The sequence below is a fragment of the Hoplias malabaricus genome, chromosome 14 (assembly GCF_029633855.1).
Source record: "Hoplias malabaricus isolate fHopMal1 chromosome 14, fHopMal1.hap1, whole genome shotgun sequence".
NCBI lineage: Eukaryota > Metazoa > Chordata > Actinopteri > Characiformes > Erythrinidae > Hoplias > Hoplias malabaricus.
In genome coordinates this window covers 10,364,241-10,385,234 of record NC_089813.1, presented here as the reverse complement: position 1 = coordinate 10,385,234, position 20,994 = coordinate 10,364,241, and the positions used below count along the sequence as shown (strand labels likewise).

General features: G+C 38.5%; 1 protein-coding gene across 1 annotated transcript in view; it reads left to right on the top strand.

Annotated features, from left to right (window-relative positions):
* The first annotated feature begins 786 nt into the window (after positions 1-786).
* The window catches only part of tp73 (tumor protein p73), a 31,780-nt gene continuing 11,572 nt past the window's right edge, over positions 787-20,994 (top strand). Inside the window, exons 1-3 of the mRNA XM_066643230.1 lie at positions 787-868; positions 1,131-1,269; positions 11,267-11,512. Coding sequence (XP_066499327.1) covers positions 810-868; positions 1,131-1,269; positions 11,267-11,512 — 444 coding nt within the window. The 5' untranslated portion in view covers positions 787-809. The remainder of the gene's footprint in view (positions 869-1,130; positions 1,270-11,266; positions 11,513-20,994) is intronic.

Genomic DNA, 20,994 nt, shown 5'->3' with positions numbered 1-20,994 from the left:
ATACTAACTAAAGTTGCTGACACGTGTTCAGATTTTCCTGTCTGTTATAAGTACATGGTTGGCATTAGACTACCATCGTCCACCATCTAAAAGGTACCTCTGTTAGAGACTTCTTTCTGCAATCAATTTAGTCTCTACAGAATAGAGGAAGATGCCTTGCCATTGTTTACTGGGGAGACAAATGTAGGAAGTCCATCCAGTACCACGTGGCGCTCTGTCCCACTGGGATGGTGCTAGGCAGGTTCAGGCCTGCAAAACCCGGCACCTTGATTCTGAATCTGCACACCCAGCCCCAAAGCCTGCAGGGATTATGACGGGAGACGCAGCACTGGGAGTCAAGGTGGAAATTACTTACAAATGAAATCTTCTGTGCGCTAAGGCTCTCCTCTCCATTACATTCAAATATTGCCTCTTATTTACAAGGTATAATTCATGAGCTTTAAGAGTTCCACTGTTCATAATAATCAATTAAATCTACAGTTCTATACTAAAGTCATGTTCATAGTTATTTGAAGGGTATAACTATAAATAAGAGAAGGGTCCCTGACATTTGCTCAGACCTGTAAGTGAAGTGATGTGAGTTTGCTGAGATGTGACTATGCCATGTTGGTGTTGGTGATATGACCTCGGTATTCCCTATTGACCAGTGCTGTTCAATGTAACATTTGAAGTATACTCAGACACTATACTATAGCAGTTCAGCTTTGCACTTTCACATTTTTATGGTCAGAATAAGGATGTTTATAATGTTTGTTTTGTGTCCATTCCTCAGAGTAATTTACCCCACGGTGGAGCACCCCATCTCCAAGATGTCCCAGTCCTCCACCAGTGACGAGGGTACAACATTTGAGAACCTGTGGACCAGCCTGTAAGTTCCCTAGCCAGTCTCACTTGGATTTGTGGTAGTTTCTTTATCTGGACATAATTGTCGTTATTTTTCATGGTAAATTTACTTATCCATGAACTGTGTACTCAAAAGCAATTTGAAAATATAATGACAATGGCTTTAACCAAAGAATCAACTACATGTGGCCATTGACTTATCATAGAAATAAATTCCAGTTATTCACTTAGCTCTTGTATTGTTCTTTTTTTTTTTTTTTTTTGGCGGGGGTGGGGGGGTTTCATAGGGAGCCGGACAGCACATATTTTGGGCTTCCCCAGACCAATCATCCAGGGGACAGGGGATCATCCAGCAGCCTACCCAACAACCGGGCTGAAGTATGCATGGATGTCTACCAAATGAGAGACCTCAATGACAATGTCATGGTGAGAATACCATTCATAAATCTTATTAGTTTATGAGTAATCAACACTGAAATTTGAATGTAGTTTAACTTGTGATTGTGGTTAATAGTTCCTCAAAGTCTAATTCCAGTGAAAGGAGATTCTGTAACTGAAGCATCTGACTGGAAATTATTTTGGTTTATGCGCTATATGGCAAACTGTTTTTTAGATTCCAGCCCATCCAATATTTCTTTTACTGGGATAGCTTTACATTAGTTGTTGGAACATTGCTGTGAGGGTCTGATGGCACTGCCTCACATAAACATAAATGAGGGCTGGACTAACCTTAGATCCTTCCCAAAGGATCTGTATAGAGTGCATCACACCAGAGAACACAATGCAGTGCTGGAAAAGTTTGTATCCCTCTAGCAGATGCTCTTTTTTGAGCATGGTTTTCTTATGTTTATGTGCATCCCATTCAGCAATGATTTTCTATGTTGTTTTATTCAAGCTGTGACTGTGTCAACAGTGAGTGCACTGGAAAGTAGCAGAATTAACTAATTACAATGGGTGTCAGGATACATTTGGACATTGTGTATAACTGAGCCAGGAATAATTGTCTTGAGTAGTTGAAACACATGCAATTCGAACTACCCATGTAATTCCAACATAGGGTACACATTTCTTGATTTTGTATATAATCCTTCAGACCAGACCAGAAAAAAAAAACTTTTCATCTTTAAACAAAGTGTTTAAAGCACACATCTGTTCTTACTGGGTGTTTATTGGGAGCAGATTTTCAAGGTTTCTGTTTTTGTGATGCTTCCAACAGCACAATTGTTTCTAAAGCTATCCCAAACCAGGCTGCTTTTCCCTCCGTACGAGCAAAGATTCCCTCCTCTCTGCCTAGTTTCCCTCTCCTCAGCTCGGTTTTCCCTCTCCTCTGCTCTGTTTTCCCTCTCCTCAGGCTCCACAGCAGGTCAGGCTATGGTCTGGGATTTAAAGAGGGTGGTTATAATGACTTAATTAGAGGGAAAAACCAAGCCAGGAACATGACACCTGCTGCTCCTTTCCATCTGGGGCACACGTGCTAAGAGTGGGGGTGGAGTAGGTGGGTGTAGGATGCTCATCTAGATGAGTGGTTGCATGCCTTAGAGGGCCTAACTGTTTAGGTTTTTTGTGTATTTCATTACACTGTTGCATGAGGTACTGTAGAGTTCTAATTTTTTGTCAGTCTGTTAATCCACCAGATTGGCTTTTGGTGTGCCACATGGTTTAAGTATTGGGCCAGTCACCTTCATTGCATCCTCAAATGCATTGTCTGGTAACCATTTTGACACAAGGAGATGTATTGGAGAGTCAAGTTTTTTGACCTTCCAAACTCTGGGATGAACGTACAGCTATGAGATTTTAGCATTTATTGTAATTGTGCTGCTAAGTCCAACGCTCTAGTGCTTGATTTAAGATATTATGACATATTTAATTTGTTTAACTGTAGTAGACTTAGTCTTAAAGTAGATGGGCATATAGCAAGACCATCATTTTTATTGTTATTGTTTGAACATATTGTTTGTTTGAACATATGTTTGTGTGTGTGTGTGTGTGTGTGTGTGTGTGTTGGGTAGGGTTGTTGAATGGGTTTAGACCCACAGTATTTTGCAAGAATAAATTGCTTTCATGTTTTTAAGGGCTTGTCACCTCTGTAAATACATGTGCAGTTGTAAAAAATAAGGATATGGTAACAGTATTTATGTTTGTTTGTTTGTTTTTTCTTTTTTTATTTATTTTTTGGTGTGTAGCGAAAATGAATTCTCGATGTTCTTTATGTGAGACACGCTGCAGTTCCGTTCTTGTCAAAAACACTCAATTTGCTTGCAGATAAGTGCTATAGTACCTGTCCCCTTCCAGCCAAATTGGTATCGCCCAATCCATTGGCAGGCAAGTCCAGACCTGCCCTTGTTGTTAATAAATAGTCATGAGGCCAAAAAGTGGGAGGACCAAGATTTGTTGTTAGCTGCTGCTAGAAGTTGACAGGGCCGGGACTAGAATATAGAAAAAATCCTCCCGCTGTTCTATAACAGTCGAAACCTGGTTCAGAGACATTGCACTCAGCAAAGCATTTACTGGGAAATGAAAGGAAAGTAGGGTGCGGGATTTAGTCTTTCCACACTCACCTGAACTTCTTGCAAGGTCACATGACCATCCAGGTGCGAGAGGGTCTCCTGTCGCCTGCCCACCCTCTTGGGTCGCTACAATGCTGTGCATCAGTGACCCCACTCATCAGTACGGCACGGTAGGTGAGAATATTATTCTAGATCAGCAGAAGCAATGTTAACACAGCCATAGTTATTCTTGTTATTGATGCTGTACCACAGTACTGGACTGAAATAGATATGTGTGGTCAGCAGTTCTCCTGCCTAGTGAACCTTATAGTAACACAAAATATCATTCTCATTTTACAGAATTCAGCAAGTGCAACTTTTTGTAATCAGTGAGTAGACTGTGTAGTCAAAAGATAGTTCAATAACATGCACTTCTTAATGTATTGTAGCCAGAGGTGAGTAGTAACTAGTCCCATATGCTCAAGTAACTAAGCAGAGTATATCATATGTTCTTGATGGTTATACATTTATTTTACTTAACTTTATCACTGAGGAATATAATCAACTTCTTACTCTAGTACATTTCAACCATTCATACTTAACGACTTATTCATTTATAAATGGTTGATTTTGTTGTGTTGTTTGCGTGCTGCTTTGTGATTGGTCAAGCCAATTGTTTCTAGAGTTTTACCAAGGTCGGCAGCAACATAGATGTAGGATGTATTAAGAAGTTTCTGTCCTAGAAGTTACTCAGTGCTGAAGTACACACTTACAGTTTGTGGTTCTATAAGGCTTCTTTATTAAAGTAAATTGTTCTATATAGAACCCTGAAGACTTATTATTATATGATTATATGATTAAAGGGTTCTTTGCATCATGAAAGGATTCTTCATTTAATGGAGAATGTGCTATAGATGGTCTATATATTATTTTAGAAAATCAAAAGGCACCAAAAACATTTCCTCTAGCTTGCAATAACCGTTTAATCATGAAAAAGGTTCTTCAAGGGATCAGGGTTTTATATAGAACCATTTTCTTTAATAAAGAACATTTGTAAGTTTGTAGCATTTCTGAAATGCTACAATTTAGTCATAATTTTACTCCAGAAACACAATTTTCACTTGAAAATGTAGGTTTCTGCTCACATCTGATTGTAAATGTAAGTTCATATATATACTTAGAAGTAGGTAACTTCTGCAGAGAGTATTGGTGAGTTTTCCAGGCATGGAGTGGTAGGAGTTGGACAGTGTTGTATGTGTTAATGGTGTTGTCAGATTCCCAATATAAATTAAATTTGAGGAACTTAAGGGAGATTAAACCTAAGTAGCTCTGAAAGTGAATTAAATAACCTAAGAAAAGGTGTGTGCCTTCGTTTGACACCTGTTGATTGCCTCCAGAGTTGACATAGTGACTACTAATTTGCTTGTGTTAGTTATGTTACAGTAAGACGCATAAAATGTCAGTATTTTTAATATGTGTCATTAAGAACATTAGGTTTTATTTATGAGAGATTTATACAATTTAATTTAGGTCTTTTATTTTGAAACCTGATGTTCAAATATGTATTTTTTAGCATACTTAGGCATTAGGAAACAATTGGTTAAAGTTTGTAGTCTCTTTATACACAGACATAAACAAACCCCATTTCATTTTGTAAAATGCAATAAAAACAAGAATTTGTTCATTTCCTTGAAACTTTTTTAATAAACAAAAGCACAGTTCAGTTTTCAATGAACAGCTTAATTGTATCTTGTAAATATGAGCACACTTAAAACCTGATGCCTTAAAGAGGATTCTCCTCTTTATGATGAGCGAATAGGAGACACACATTCTGTGTCTTGTTGTAGCACTTACAGAATGAGGCCTGGTGTTGTCTTGCTTGGACTTCCCAGGAAAGGTTGTAGTGTGGATGGCAGCATGTCTCCCCTATGCTCGCCTCTGCATTAATAGAAACTTCTCACACCATGCAGTGGTCACAGATGCACTCCTTATACCATGAAAGATGTTGGCTTTTGAACCTGTCACTGATAACAGTCTGGATGGTCCTTTTTAATTTCTTCTGAAAACATATCTTTGGGACCATCTGAGATGAGAACTCATTAGCGGTTCCACATAGAATAGATGTATGGCAGGTTGTGTTACTTGATGCAGCGTCTGACTCAGTTAAGTGACAGCAGTTTTTAAAAGTACTTCCAAGCCTATATGGCTATATTTATCACTTTCCTATGATAATGCATTTTGGAATGCCATAGTGAATCATTTCAAAGTATTGTAGATGTTAAATGACCAAACTTCTTTGCAATCTTGCACTATAAAATGTTCTGTTTCCACTATTTGAAGAAGAAGAATAAACACCTTTACCGATCCCCTTAGGGAAATTACTTCTCTGCATTTTACCCATCCGTAGTAGTGAACACACAAACACACACTAGTGAGCAATTCTTCACAAACACATGCACACAAGAGGAGCAGAGGGCTGCCAACCACCTTGGCGCCCGGGGAGCAGTTTGGGGGTTAGGTGCGTTGCTCAAGGGCACTTCAGGCGTAAATGAATTTTGTCTTGCCGGTCCCAGGAATCTAACCAACAACCCTCAAGCTCGCTTCTCTAATTTCAAGGCCATGGCTGCCACTCATTTGACAGTTCTTTCATGAAATTTGGCATAAAGTGATGGTATTTTTCAATTTTTGCTTACAAAGACTGAGCCTTTGTTGAATGCTCATCATATATATATATATATATATATATATATATATATATACAGCTTCTTTCCTAGTGGTATTGGGTGGAAAAGCATCTCAAAGCTGTAGGAGGTGTTTTGCTCAACTCCCCAGTGCTTTGGCATGGTGACCATAGGCTTAATTTCTTTGGACATTATATGAACGGAGTGCACAGGTGAATGCCTGTTTCAACAATGGGTGGCTCTTAAAGTAGCAGAAATCATTCATAAGAAACAGTGTTTACAACTTTGTTTTACACTGCACTCCTCCACCTGTTCAGCAGATGGCGATATTTTTTCACTGTACTATATTAAGCTCTCTTCATTTAGCTGCTCCTCCTGTGCACTGTAGTTCACCCAGCAGAGATGTGTCTGAGCAAGCTCAGAAGATACTCAGCATTATGTCACGCTGCCCACATCAATTCCCATCTCTATAAGCTGCCTTTTCATCAACTGTGTCTGTGATATCAACAGTGTGATAAGATGTAATACACTCTGTAGATGAGTAAATGGCTGGGAGCCCACTGCCTATTTTTTTTACCCCCCTCAAAACCGCCAAACCCTATTAAATCATTCTTGTTTGGGCTGGCTTTGGTTTGGTTCCGTTTTACTAACTTAGGTTAGAAAGTGCATATTGGGGTCTAAGCCTCCATTTTCAAAGTTTAAGTACAGAAAATCAATTCGTAATGTTCTGTAGTTCAATATTAGGCTCAAACCTTGACTGTAAACTGTAAGATGTTTCCAGGTATAAAGTAACATTAATTTATTCTTTCAGCTTTACAAGTCCCACTAAACTAGCATTTTATATCATGTTAAACCATTTTTTCAAGTTAAAGCTCGAGTAGGAAATTTATTTTAGAAGCATTTTTGATTTGTTTTTAAAATACTATTTACATCCAGCTGTCAATAGATCCAGCAATCAATAAATCAACAAACAGCTCCTCTAGCTGTAGTCAGGCAGTGAATGATCATGTGTTTTAGAAAAAGGCTTTGGAAGGAGAGTTGGAAGGATGGTGGGATTTTTTCATTTAGATATTTTAAGAGCTAGTTTATACTTGCTGTTTTCTACAAAATTACCTCCACTGAATTTAATCTGCTGTAGTTAACAGGAGAGTCCATGATTTGGACCAAGGATTAAGACAATGAAAAGAAATTGTGTTGACGTAGAGCCCACACATAACAGACATTAGTAACCTTGTGATAAACTCTTGTAACCGTGTTGCTGTTTTTGACGTCTCAGTATTTTTCTAATTGTCAAGTAATAGTATACGTTAATATGTAAACGATGCAGCAGAATGTAGGTTGATCTCTGCACACTGGAGTAGTCTTTAAATACAATGGTCACCAACCCGGCACCTGGATCTCTACCTTCCTGTAGTATTTACCAAATCCATCTCATTCATCTAATTATTGCTTTCAGAAGTTTTGGATTAGCTGAATGATATGTATTTGTGTAAGAAAGAGGCTGAAACCTGCAAGAAGGCAGATACTCAGAAGAAACATTGGAATAGCTGAAGAGAATCATCTACTGGAATGAAATGGCTATTAGACAGCTTGGGGAAATTTGGTAAAATAAAATGATTTAAACTCACCAGCAAACAATCTTAATATGCAACAGGTTTAATGGCTAGTATTAGAGAACCAAACATTCTAAGTGATATAGAAAAGTATATCAGGCCACTAATCATCATCATTTAATAATGGCTATGATGTTAAAAGCTGTGATCAGGGGAACCAGGTAACAGGCCAAGTCCATCCCTGCCAAAATTGAAGCCTTTTTCATATTTTAGTATTTGACATTTTTATGCTATCAAAACCTATATACGGCCAGTGAATAGACTTTATTGGGTCAGATTTCTATCTATGAAGCAACAGCCTCAGATTACATCATGAGCATAGCTACCCATGCAGTAAATTTAGCATAATAATAATAATAATAATAGTAGATTAATTAATTAAAATGAAATGAATAAAATTTCCAGGATTTTTACACGATTGAAATGGCAACCCCTATACACATGGTGGCACAGAAAGTAAAAGTTGGCTTTGATTGAGTCAGTAACTCAGAGTGTTTTGGATTCAGTTCTGATGACAGCACCTAAACTCTATGGGTGGACATGGTAAGCTGTGACTGACAGTGAGAGAGTGAGTGGATTTAGCTGCTGTTTGGGAGGTGTATGTGCTACTCCTCGTCTTAATCCATTAGGTCAGGAAGAATGCTTAGATGGTTTGTGTTCACACACAAAGCTGAAGCTTTGATTTTTCCTGTTTCAACTTGCTGTGCAACATGTTTCAGCATTGTAATAAGGTACATCTGAGTGTGTGTGTGTGTGTGTGTGTGTGTGTGTGTGTGTGTATGTGTTCCTCATATTGAACATTTTGAGAGCTGACGCTCCAGGTTTGGTTTCCCCACCGATGTGGAAAGTCCCCAATAAAAATCAAAAGACAAACAACTACTTTGGGAAGGTAAAATGTGTGACTGGGCAAATGTACAAAATTCTCAAACAGACTTAAGACCCTTTAAAACAGAACAGATATTAAAAACAATTATTGTTTTCCGGTAAGAGTTACACATGCCCTCAAACTGCCCCAAGTCTGTAGAGTGACATAAGTCAACACTGGCTTATCTCTCTGTTCCTATCAACAGGGAAGAAGAATAGTGCCTTTATCTCTAAGCCTTTTCATTTCTTTTTTGTGTCCTAGTGACACACAGAGGTTTGTAGTGTGAAGGTACTAAGGTATTGTTACTTGTCAAGTGGAATATCTTCCCAGAAAACAGCTGCAAAATGTCTACTACAGAATAATGCTGTTGTAATCAATGTAGAATATGGATTGGCAATGTCTTGCTGAGATAATCAAGTCCTCTCTGAAAAATACAAGGTCTAAGAACGGGCATTAAAACTTGTATATATCGTTCAACATTAACGGTGCCTTCACGGAATTATATGTTACCCATTTTATGTTCATTAAGGGACCCCAATACCATTACAGATGCTACATTTTGAACCGTGAGCTCCTAAAAAAACCCTCTCCTCTTTAGCTTCTAACCCTAACTGATCCCTGGAAATGCCTCAGCCATCCATGCCCAGGAATTAAATGTATTATAACTGCTGGATGGCTCCAGCATTATCATCTGTTATCAGCTGTAAGAGTACTGTAACTAGGCATTTAGTGTTCTCCTTCAAGTATGTTGAATTGTCCAATGATATTGTGTTAGCAAGAGTTCAAGGATATACACTGGTGCTTCACATACCTCAGAAGAAACATGGTCCTGGTTCTAGATAGTGGCTGAAATTGGCTTTGACTGTAAAGAGAAAAATATATTTTTACAATCAAATATGAGACTTATGTATGGGGAATATCCATCTGCTGCATGGAAACCTTTGTCACTTTCAGTTGCTTCTCCTTTTAGCCTTCTTTCTTCATTCCCTCACTTTCATCTCAACTTTTCTACTAGGAGTATGTCTGACAAGTGCTGTTGCCATAATCTAGACCAGGAGAAGGTGTTTTCCTGCAAGTATATACTTGTTCCAGTGTTGTGGTATAGCTAAGGGCATGCCATAATTAGGACAATGTACTCAATGTACTCCCTTTCCTCCGTCTCCTCGGCGGTCACTCTCCTGCTGCTATCCACAAGGGTCACAGTTCAGGAGAAAGGCTTGGAGAGAAGAGAACAAGCCAGAGATATGTGAGAACTGAAGGATGCTGGACACTGTTGTGAGGCTGTAGGGATGTATTGCTGCTGGCATGTGATTCTGGACTTGGATTTGACCGTCTGTTTTGAAGGGTTTTTACCAGATCTGCAGGGGTTAGAGCGATCTGAGGAACCACAGTTCGGCCCATTTGGACAATGCACTATACTTAAAAGTAGGTAAAGGCCCTTCTCACATCTCACACATCTGATTTTTGCCAATATTTATTTTGCTACAAAATTTGAACACAGCAGCTGTCCTTCACACTGTGTGAAAATTTCATGATTAATGGACCAATAGAAATGCTCCCAAATTATTTTGAAATAAATCTCTTTACCTTGACTTCCACTGACTTGGCTTTATTGCTCTTAAGTTGCTCTGTAATGGATCAGGAGACACAATAGTGATTCTCCTAAAATTCCTTAGGAGAAAAAGAATGAGACAAGGAGACACGGGACACAGTAGATATTTAAAGGCGATAAAAGGATTTAGTTCATCTGGAAAATCTGAGTATAGTTTGTGACTTTACTGAGATCTCCACCAAAACTCCAGAGGAGACACCTGTGAGATCACTTTATCTCAGGAGACACATTTGAGCAGCAGGAGATTTATACCAAAGTCTCCCCTGTCTTTTGACCTCATCTCATTGTTGTTTAGGAGAAACTACTGAGATATTAACGAGTGCTGCTTTTTTGTCTTTTTTTTTCCTCTGGGCATTCATGTTTTTCTTGGACAAAAATGATATATTTAACACTTTAAACATATTATGTCAGATGTGCCATGGCTTATTATATTTGAATAATTTTCTGCTTTTATCTCTGATGATGATACCTGAGCTTGCCCGTAATGGCTGTTTTGAGAGTGAAGAAAATGAAGGGTGGTCTCTGACTCTGAAGGGTGCTTGGATGCTTTGCAGGACACTGCAATCCCTTTCACTTTTTGGAAGTTTATGAGTTTGGAATTGCTGGTGTTTGTTTAAAAGCTAACACACTTCAAAAATTACCCAATACCTGTAATCTGTGTTTTGTGAACAGCTGTTTAGTCATGACACACTGTTTCTGAAGGTTATCTGTTGAGATCAAACCTACTCTTATGCTAGTAATTTATTGGGGGTTTGGTCTTTGGGGTGTGCCAGTGTGTGTGTGTGTGTGTGTGTGTACAGATCAATGATGGAGGGCTACGGCAGGCAATTAGACGTCTGACAGATAATTCTTGTGTTTTACAACCTCATGCTGGGGAAGTGGGGGTGTTCAGTTGTGTGTTTGGGGGCGGGGGGTACCACAACATTAAATCCAGGTGTAACAGGAGCCTAATGGACATGTTCCAAACTCCTCAACCAACCCCCACCCCACCCTCCCCTCCTAAGTCCTCTTACCTGTTGCATTTCAGCTCCCTCCTCCGTTTACCTGTGTCTCCACTTCTTCCGTCCTTCCTGCCTGCTTACCTGTCTCTCCCTCCTTCTTTTTTCTGCTCCCTCTCCCTCTCTCTCTCTCTCTCTCTCTTCGTCACCCTCTCTCTTTCTGCTCAGTCTCAGTATAGCTTGCTAAGCAGCAGTATGGAGCAGGGATTGGGGAACCGAGCAGCCTCCACCAGCCCATACAGCTCAGAGACTGCTTCCAACGTCCCCACGCCATCGCCCTACTCTCAGCCCAACTCCACCTTTGAGGCCATGTCCCCAGCCCCAGCTATCCCCTCCAACACGGACTATCCTGGGCCACACAGCTTCGAGGTGACTTTCCAGCAGTCCAGCACAGCCAAGTCAGCCACTTGGACGGTGAGTACAGCTGGCCTCTAGGAGTTTTTTGGGATGAAGGGGCGGGGGATGTTATACCATGGCAAGACCCCTGCTTTCAGCACTCAGTCCCATGCTGTGTTTTCACACAGATGTTTACATTTCATATCTGGCTTTTGGTAAATGCTCTCATTAGTGTGGCTTAGAGTTCTTATTGTATTACAGCAGTAGGCTTATGCAGCTTTAGACATCTTACCCAGGACTCTTATTGGTATAGTGCGGTGATGCTGTCTAAGCTGGGAATCAAACCTCGGTCTATTAGCTGATGTATTTGTCTTCAAAGTTGTTACAAATTCATTTTAATTCTCTTGTGCTTCCAATGCATTTCTCTCGCCCCAACAATCTCAATCTAATTATCCTCGAAGGTTCCTCAAAATTTTGCACCTGGCTGATTTTTATCATACATGTTTATTTTTTTATGTCTGATTATATTCATGGTATTGTGAAATGGAAGGAGTCTTTCCAAACAAACATATCATTTCCAAATCTTTGTTTCTAGTAGATTATAAAAAAATTTTCTAATTGCACGTATAGTTTTTTTTTTCAAATTAACAAGCTGTAATGCTGTCTCCCAGAATTCCCGGTGATGTGTTAATGCTCTTCATACCAAAAAGTGCCCCACTGTTGCTGTCAATTCCAGTGCAGATTTACTACACGTGGTGATGTTGCTTAAGGCAAGTTGCTACATTAAACGATGTTTATTATGGATTTTTTAACATGAGGTAACTAGTTTTATGATCTTGAAGTAAATACAGTACAGTGTAAAGGTCCACTGCACATGTCTCTCATATCTAGAATCCTTATTTAATATGTAAATACAGATATATATTGAAAAGCTGTAAGGCAGAAAACAGATCGTCGCTTTCCAGTTAAAAACATTTATCTCCCAAAATAGTAATGTTACAGGAGATTCTTAACTTTCAGTGGAAGTCAGTATAAAAAATATGATTCCAAATAATTCTGGAGCATTTCTATTAGTCCATTCATCATGAAATGTTCACACAAATGGAGAAACGTTTTTAATTGGGCAGCAACAATATATAAAACCAAATTACATGGATTTTCATGATATGCCTTGTGTTCCGCCTTTTCATTTATTATAGCTTTCGATATTTGTGACTTTCAGTTATTCCAAGGAATCTTCATGTATATTTTTCCAAAGTTGTTTGCATTCCTAGACTTTGTTTGTAGTTTCTGCTTCTCAAGTAATCTTTGGCTTTAAGGTGAGACATGTTCAGCATCTATCTGAAACAAATCAGAATTCCATTTCGAAGGATCTTTAAACTGAGAAGCTTGAAAGTGGAGTCATGTCTGTTTTGGCCAGCGTCAAAACAAAAAGATGTCACGTCCGTCTGTCATGCAGTTGACCACCCACCCCCCACAGCACAACAGAAGCAGGGGTCTTGCTCTTTCGGCTTGGCTTTTAAGCTGTTTGTCGGATTAACTGAAGCGTAAACTTGGCTCATTCTTGTTAGCGTGGAGTTGTAAGGTGAGAGCCCTGGTCATCGTTCATCCTGCTGCCACTGAGGGTTGCCTCTGGCGCCTAACGTTCCGCTTCATTCTCAGAAGTTTGCATATGTGTGGAAATGGCCTGTCATTCAGAATCTGTCCTAGTGGTTGTAACCCCTGAATGACCATATGTGAAGACACTGCCGTAAATGAAGTATAAACCACTGCCAAACTTAAGTACCTGAACACTACGGGCACTGTGGCAGTGTGTGCAAAGGTGTGGTGGTTCTTATTATATACTGGATATAACACCTTGGTTAGAAGTTCATATGTATTTGCATTTTATTTATGTTTGTCACCCATTCAACTGTGCTCCACAGAAAAGTATTAAATGAATTGAAGATGCTCTAGAGTCACTGTGTATGAGCTAAAGATGCCAAGAGATAAATATAGGGCTAAAATTCCCCTCTAAGCACTGGGCTGTGGAGCAGTGGAACTCTGTCCTTGGAAGTGATCCCTGGAGAGCTACAATCAATAAAGCTTTTGCACAAGCTGGAGTGGCAACAGTCATCAGAACTACTATTCCATCATTGATAAATGACCACACAACTTTTTATGTGTTTGAGTGTCATCAAATCATCACACAAATGTACTGATCACACAAGAAAGTCTGAACCTGTTCATAAGAGAAGTTGTCCTGAAGCAAAGGAAGATTACTTGTCTATTAATACAATTGAAGACCAGATATCCACAAAGATCAAGCTTTATAGTGTGTTGGACATAAGCAAAAAAATCTAAAAGCATTTGGTTTTAGGCTAAAAATCACAGTCCATTAGAGGTGATTCAGAGATGCTTGCCTTGTGCTGAAGCAAAGAGATGATTTTTATTATATGAATATTGACATGAATAACCTTGACCTTAAACCGTAACTCTTTACATTAACTATATTTAGGACAATATAAATTCACCACACTGTCCAAGGTGTGTTCCTTGGTTTCACCCAGTGGTTCCAGGGAGGCTCCAGACCCACCAAGACCCTGATCAGGATGAAGCAGACACAGAAATATATATTTTTTATTTATTTGTTTATTTATTTAAATTAACATTTTTGAATCAAATAACTGTCCAGTGTTGGTCACTTTTCTGGGGTTTGCAATTCATACCATGGAGATATATTTATGTTTATACCACACTTGCCTTTGTGTCTCTAAATGATATTAATATTATAATGATATATTATGATATTTTCTTGATATTTATGATATTTATTGTCAGACAATTAGGGAAGTGTCAGGGAAATAGCAAAAAAGGCAGTATGCAAAAGTCTTAAAGGCAAAATATAATGATTATAATTAACATACTTAAAAGGGCAGCATGGCACTACAGGTAGTGTTACTGCCAAACAGCTCCAAGGGTCCAGAATTCATTCCTTTCCTCCGGTCAATATCTATGACAAGGTTAGCGTGTGACCTCCCACAATCCAGAAACACGTTAGTAGGTGGATTGACTGTGTGAAATTTTCCACAGGTTTGAGTGAGTGTGTGATGGCCTGTGATGGACTGGCGAGGGTGTGTTCCTGGGTTCCTTGTGCACAATGATTCTAGGTAGTTTCTGGACTCATCACAACTATGATCAGGATGATGCAGTTACAAAAGAGGAATAAATGAATGAATTAATCTATATAATTAAGCTCTAAATTCATAATATAGAATTATAATTATATATAATATTTTAGAATTCCTTCACCATCCAAGTAATCCCAAACTAATTCAATGACATATTGCTCTGGGCTCTGGAGCGGCCAGTTCATTGATCTGAGCCTGCAGTTCTTTTTTAATTTCCAAAATTACTTACTTTTTGTTTGAATTCTTTTTTTCAGTAACAGCTTCTTGAGAGCTGTACCTTCTTTCAGATCTTGATTTGTCTCAAGAATATGAAAATGTATTTTAGTTGTTTACTAGGATGTGCGCTGTTTTATGAGTTCCATTGTCTCAGAATATGAAAAACAAATATGTGCACACAAATCTTTAAAAACTCGTCCTTTGTTAAACACTTAAATATAAAGTGGCTCATATTTTATCTTGTCTTCTAAAATGTCTTCTGTAAAAATAATGCCCATCTGAAGTGGAAAGGAAGTAAATCCTAGGTATCCACTGCTCATTACTGAAAGTAGTCTGTTACAGTGTTCTTATTTTATGAATTTACAGGGTTTACATTCAGTAAACTGTTCTATCCATAGCCCAAGTCTCTAGAGACTTGAAGTCAGATAAACTCAGCAAAGTGTAGAAGAAAGGCGTTTTGACACTGACATGTATAACATCACATTCTCTGATGTGGTTTACGGTACATGTCTCATTTTGAAGGGAACATGTTTATCGCACACAGTTGAAGTGGCAGCAAATCTTGTGGTATCTCTCCTAGAGAGGCATGACTGAGCAGCTTGCTACACACACAAGACACACACAAACACATATGGTAGGGGAATACACATTTCATGTTTAAAAAGAGGCTGCAAACTTGTTTTAACTGAAAGAAGAAAATAAAACTCTGCACAAAGCTGCCATGTTTGGGTTTGTTTGCTTCAGGCAGGATTTGAGGAGAGAACAATGTTAAGTGTCTTGCTGTTGAAAGATAAACTATTATTACTTTGTTGTTTTACAAGGCTTAGCAGGAAGATGAGCTAGCAAAAATATAGAGCTGTGTAATAGGTTTTAAAAAAAAATGCTGGCGAGGCTATGAATATTACAGGGAGGGAAACATTTTTAACAATAATTATACATAAAATAATGATGGGAATACACCCTGCAGGCGGCGCATTTTAATATCTACAACACTAAAAAAATACAGCTATTTTATTCATTATACAAAACCAATAGTGATGTTGTTTTTTATCATTTATATCTTATGTTTTATTAGTATATCATAGGTTTTGGCAAGTCTCTCCTCTATTCACCTACTCTGGTTCATTAATTCTATATTTGCACATTTATACGTGAGTGTATTCAGTATATGTATTTTGGATTTGTTGCTGCACTGCTGTATTTAGGCCTTGGGACATCACTAAGACAGTGGTGTCTTAGCTCCAAGCACCATAAAGAGTTTCTTCATTATAGATTTCTTAAAGAGGAAAGAGGTTTTACCTTTTCTGCTAGAAGTTGAATTTTTGTAGCTCTCCAGAGAAGCAGAGACTTAGCAGTGTGCATGCGTATGCTTTGTTTTTAATGTTTAGAAATATATTTGTATTACAATTCATTGTTAAAATTAGTTTGTGTCAGTTAGTATAAAAATTAATGTTAGACACTGGTTTTCTAGTGAACTAGCCTGACCTCGCTAGGTGACTAGCAAAGCTAGCAAAGGAATTAATCAGCAGGGATGACTTGTTTTTCCAGAATCTATTAGGGTTCATTTGTTATGAAATGTAACTTCAGTGGCAGCTAATTTTCATTGGGATAAAACCACCGCATTGAAAACAATACAAATCTAGAAATGGAGTTGTGTACTGACACCAGTTCATACAACATTTTGTTCTGAAATAAAGGGTAGCCTCTGCTGCAGTAACAGGCTACTATTGTGGAAAACTATAGATGCTGGAACACTGTTGTAAAGATTTGATACCATTTAATCATGAGAGATTTAGTGTGTTCAAATAAACATGTTGAATGGTAAGTTCTGCATTACAAACAACACCCTAACTCATTCCAAATGTATTGGATGGGGCTCAGGCACTCCAAAGAACCCAGTTCCAATGCTGAACAGTTCACTGCCCTCTAGCCCATGTTTGGCACTGAGTGTAATAGCTTTAAATATATGTGTAGCTGCTCCAGAGCATCTTTTCTATGGACATAATACGAGCTGCGTCCCCACCATATATTATAATGCATCATATGCGAGTGGTTTGGTCCTTATAGCATCTGTTCAAAATACACCAGTACTGCTTTAATCTTCAAGGACTATAAGAACCTTCACTTTAGCCTCTGAAAGAAAAGAGATCAAAATTACCAGGGATTACTGCCAAAGCCGAGTGGAATGCAAAGTGTCAAATCTCTAATTCAGGGAAGTCCCAGGTTTGAGACAGAGGTTTGTAGGCTGTTGTTATGTGGGATTACTATAGGAGAAGTGAGTGACTCACAGGGAGGCAAGCCGAGGGGTTAGAACCGCTCAGTTTGTGTAGCCTCTGGCTGCTGTAGGACGGGCATAGGGGCCCATTCATTGTAATCTGCCTGATTCATATTATGTTATGCACTGGTACTTTACAATACTTTCATCGTTCTCACATTCACTGTCCAGCTGGAGTTGCATCATAACTGGGAAGAATCAGGTTCCAATTTTCCATCTGCCCATTCCAAATCACTCCTGATGCTTAATGCACTGTGTGTATCAAACATACAAAGAGTCACTTCCATATGTGAACATGACATCTGTTTTAAAGCTCAGTTGAAGACCCTGTCACCATTCAATCCTGTTTCTGACAACAGTGAGCTTTGCCTATGCCAACATATCCTGAATATTTCATACTAATAAGCTGTCACTTGAATGCCCCCATATACACATCTAATGATTACTGCCTTCAAATTAATGATTATTATCTTTTTCGACATCTTTAAATCCATGCTTTCTTGAATCCCACTTTTTAATCCGCTCCAAGAATCAGATTGGATTCTGTTCATTGGCCTCAGAATGCAATGATATCGCTGGCTGAATCATAAACACATATTATGCGTCACGGGTAAGTGATGAGGACGAGGTGGCTCAAACAAGGGCTTTGCTTCAAGCAGACATTCCAGGAGCTCGAAAGCACAAGGTGTCATAAGGGATGAAAATGAGTTCTAACACCCCAGCTTTTCCAGTAAAGACCCCAACACTTTTTTTGATTATTATTGTTGGCACATATGTGGGGCAAGTCCAAGCAGGCCCCAAGTTTCAGCGTGTTCGAAGCCTCCGTTCCCAGCTATTACCCTCCCAGCCAGACAGCGCGTCTGAACACGCCTCACACCCTCTGCATCCTTCCGCCCAGCACTTACTCCTCATCATGAGGGTTTCATATATAGTAAGTATTGAAATGAACAAGCACACACACACACACACACACACACACACACAACCACAATAGTTATTTCACTGTAAGCAAAGATGGCAGTATTCTAACAATGATACTATCAATGCAAATCACTGAATAGCACATTGTGGCACATTATGTTAAACTTGAGTGAATACATGAATAATTGAGTGAGTTAATAACCAAGTCCACAAAGTGCTTGACATTTAAATATGGGTAATATGCTGCATTAGCTGATTTTCGAGGTAAAATTTAATTACTATTAGATACAATAATACAAACTATTGGGAAAACTAGAGGCTAATAACAAAATCAAGCTAGCATTACTCCAACTCTTCCCTCAGTTAATTGTAAAAAAAAAAAACACACACACAGAGATTATATTGATCCCAAAATGGATGGCAAGGCTGATTTAAAATATGTAGACAGAGAAAAAAAAGTTAAATGGAAGTACATTATTCAGATAGCTAGCTACTTGCTAGCATTAGCTTTTAACATTTTGTGTTGTTTCAAAAATCCATTCACTCCATTATAAATTATGATTTTCAGACAGTTATGCACACCTTCCATAAGATTTAACATAATCCTGAAAATTGGAGCCTATGCCTTATTTTTCCTTCTGCATTTATCACCATATATTAATACTCTCACTTACTACTTGAGTTGCTAAAATGCTTATTGATCACTGAGCTTGTTCACTGAAAGAAAATTCACATTCTGTTGAATCTTGTACAAGTTCAATATTTCAACTTTTATGTGGAAAACAACTGTTGCTCATCCTAACTGCGAATGCATGCCTTAACATGCCTCAGATGCATGGGATCCAAAACAATCAGCATCCTAAAAAATATGGAAATAAGCTTTGCAGCCCTGAGCCTTTAAGCTTTGCCAGTGAGTGAAGTAGAAGCTTCAGATGGGTCTGGACATGTAGATAGTCGCATCTTTGTACAATCTGAAAGATGAATGAAAGTCCAAATGGCTTTACACTTTGCAAATCATGTGAAACTACTCATATGACCCAGTGAGGGCCAAAATTGAAGTTAGATTCTCAGTAAGATGTGACTTTCACTACTGGCTGACCCTTGGACAATGTACCCAACTATCTATTATTCTGGGTATGGACAGCTTGTAATTGTATACTGTAATTACTTTTGCTGGGTAAGAGTAAGATACAGCTTACTTGATTTTAGACTTTCAAAAATGTACGCACTTAAAGGCTATGTTTTTCCCTTTGGGGGAAAACGCATATCTGTCAATCCTATTAGTAGTTCTGTGTTGTTGGGAGGCTCCCTGGATTTTCTCATGACATTCCTCAGCTGGGAAAGCAACGGCAAAATGTTGAGGAATCTCCAATGTATGCGAGTGAAAGTGAAATATAGGCCAAAAATGAAAAGAATATAAACTGGTTCCTGACCATTTATGTTGGAATGTCTTTTTTAAATTTGAAACAGAAATTAAACAGAAAGAGGTATGTCTTTCAGAAATAAAAGAAAACTTATTAGTATATTTTAAGTTTATTTCTTCAGCAAACAGCTTTAGGCTATGCTAGCATTATTGCCTCAAGGTGCTAATTTTTGAGATGATTAGCTTATTAGCTGAGTAAAGTTGTTCATTGCTTTCTGATGTTATAAAGGCACATAAGCCATTGTTAGAACATTGTTCCTGCAGTGTTCAAAGAAGCTCAACAATACAACACTAGTGTTTACATTTTAATTGTATTATTTAGTACACAAAACCTTCACTGTAGCTCAAAGTATTTAAGTTAATTCCTGTCCATTTTTATACATAATAGTGGGGGATAAACGCTGGTAAAATAAAACATTCCATCCATCCATCCATTATCTGTAACCGCTTATCCAATTTAGGGTCGCGGAAAATAAAACATTAAAAATGTTAAAAAAAAGTGTATAATAGTGCTGTTGCAAATATATCTCCACAGCAACAACTATGTTGGTAGGTGAACTGGCCATGCAAATGTGCCCATAAATGTGAGTGTGTGGTGTTCCTGCATTGCGGCCAGTGATTCTGGGTTGGCTCTTGACCAATTGCAGCCCAGAACAGGATGAAAATGCTACAGAAAAGGAATAAATGAAAGAATGCATATGTTGGAGCATTACTGTTGGTCTATTATTCTATCTTGACGTTTTTCACAGAGTGTAAACAGCAGAGGTGTTCAACTGATTTAGAAAATGAAAATCTGGAAAAATACCTGATATTTCACTGACAGTGATTATATGTATTGAGCATATCATTGTAAGAGGAATGGGACTGCATCACATCGTGATTACATCAGTATGTATTGAATCTTTACACCTGTAAACATTGCCTTGCAGCCTCCAGCTGAAACAGTGTGTGAAGCTCCAGGCAGCTCTGTGAAGCTCGTTGGCTTTGCCACGACGTGCTGTAACACGCCCAAAGGCCTGGCACACACACACCATTATCACCCAGGCCCAGAGCCTGCCCCAACCTGTGCTGGTCCAACCTCGCTTTCTCCTTCATACTCATCACATTCTGGGATGCGCATCCATGTTTTCATCTCCTTTTTTTCATTACTTACACTTCTTCTGTCTTTGATCGTTGATCGTTTATGTTTCGTTGCTTCTTGTTCTTTCTTTTGCTGGGTCTGATTTGTAGGTTTTTTCTTCATTAACATGCCTTCATCTATTGTTCTTTTCCAAGACTGTGAACCCAGAGGAACATTTTATTGCTGAGAAATTACTTAGAAATGACAGTAATCCATAGCCGAATTGCTCTTGAGAAAGGAACCTTATCCCCAGCTGCTCCCTGGAGGTTGGGCATGGTTGCCCACCACTCCAGATGTGTGTGTTAAGGGGTTAAATGCAGAGGAAACATTTTTGACTGGCATACATAATAAATAACAATAAAAACATATTTATCATGTTCTTTATCACAAATACATGAAATGGATGTGATGCTGTCTTTCTTTACAGATAAACAT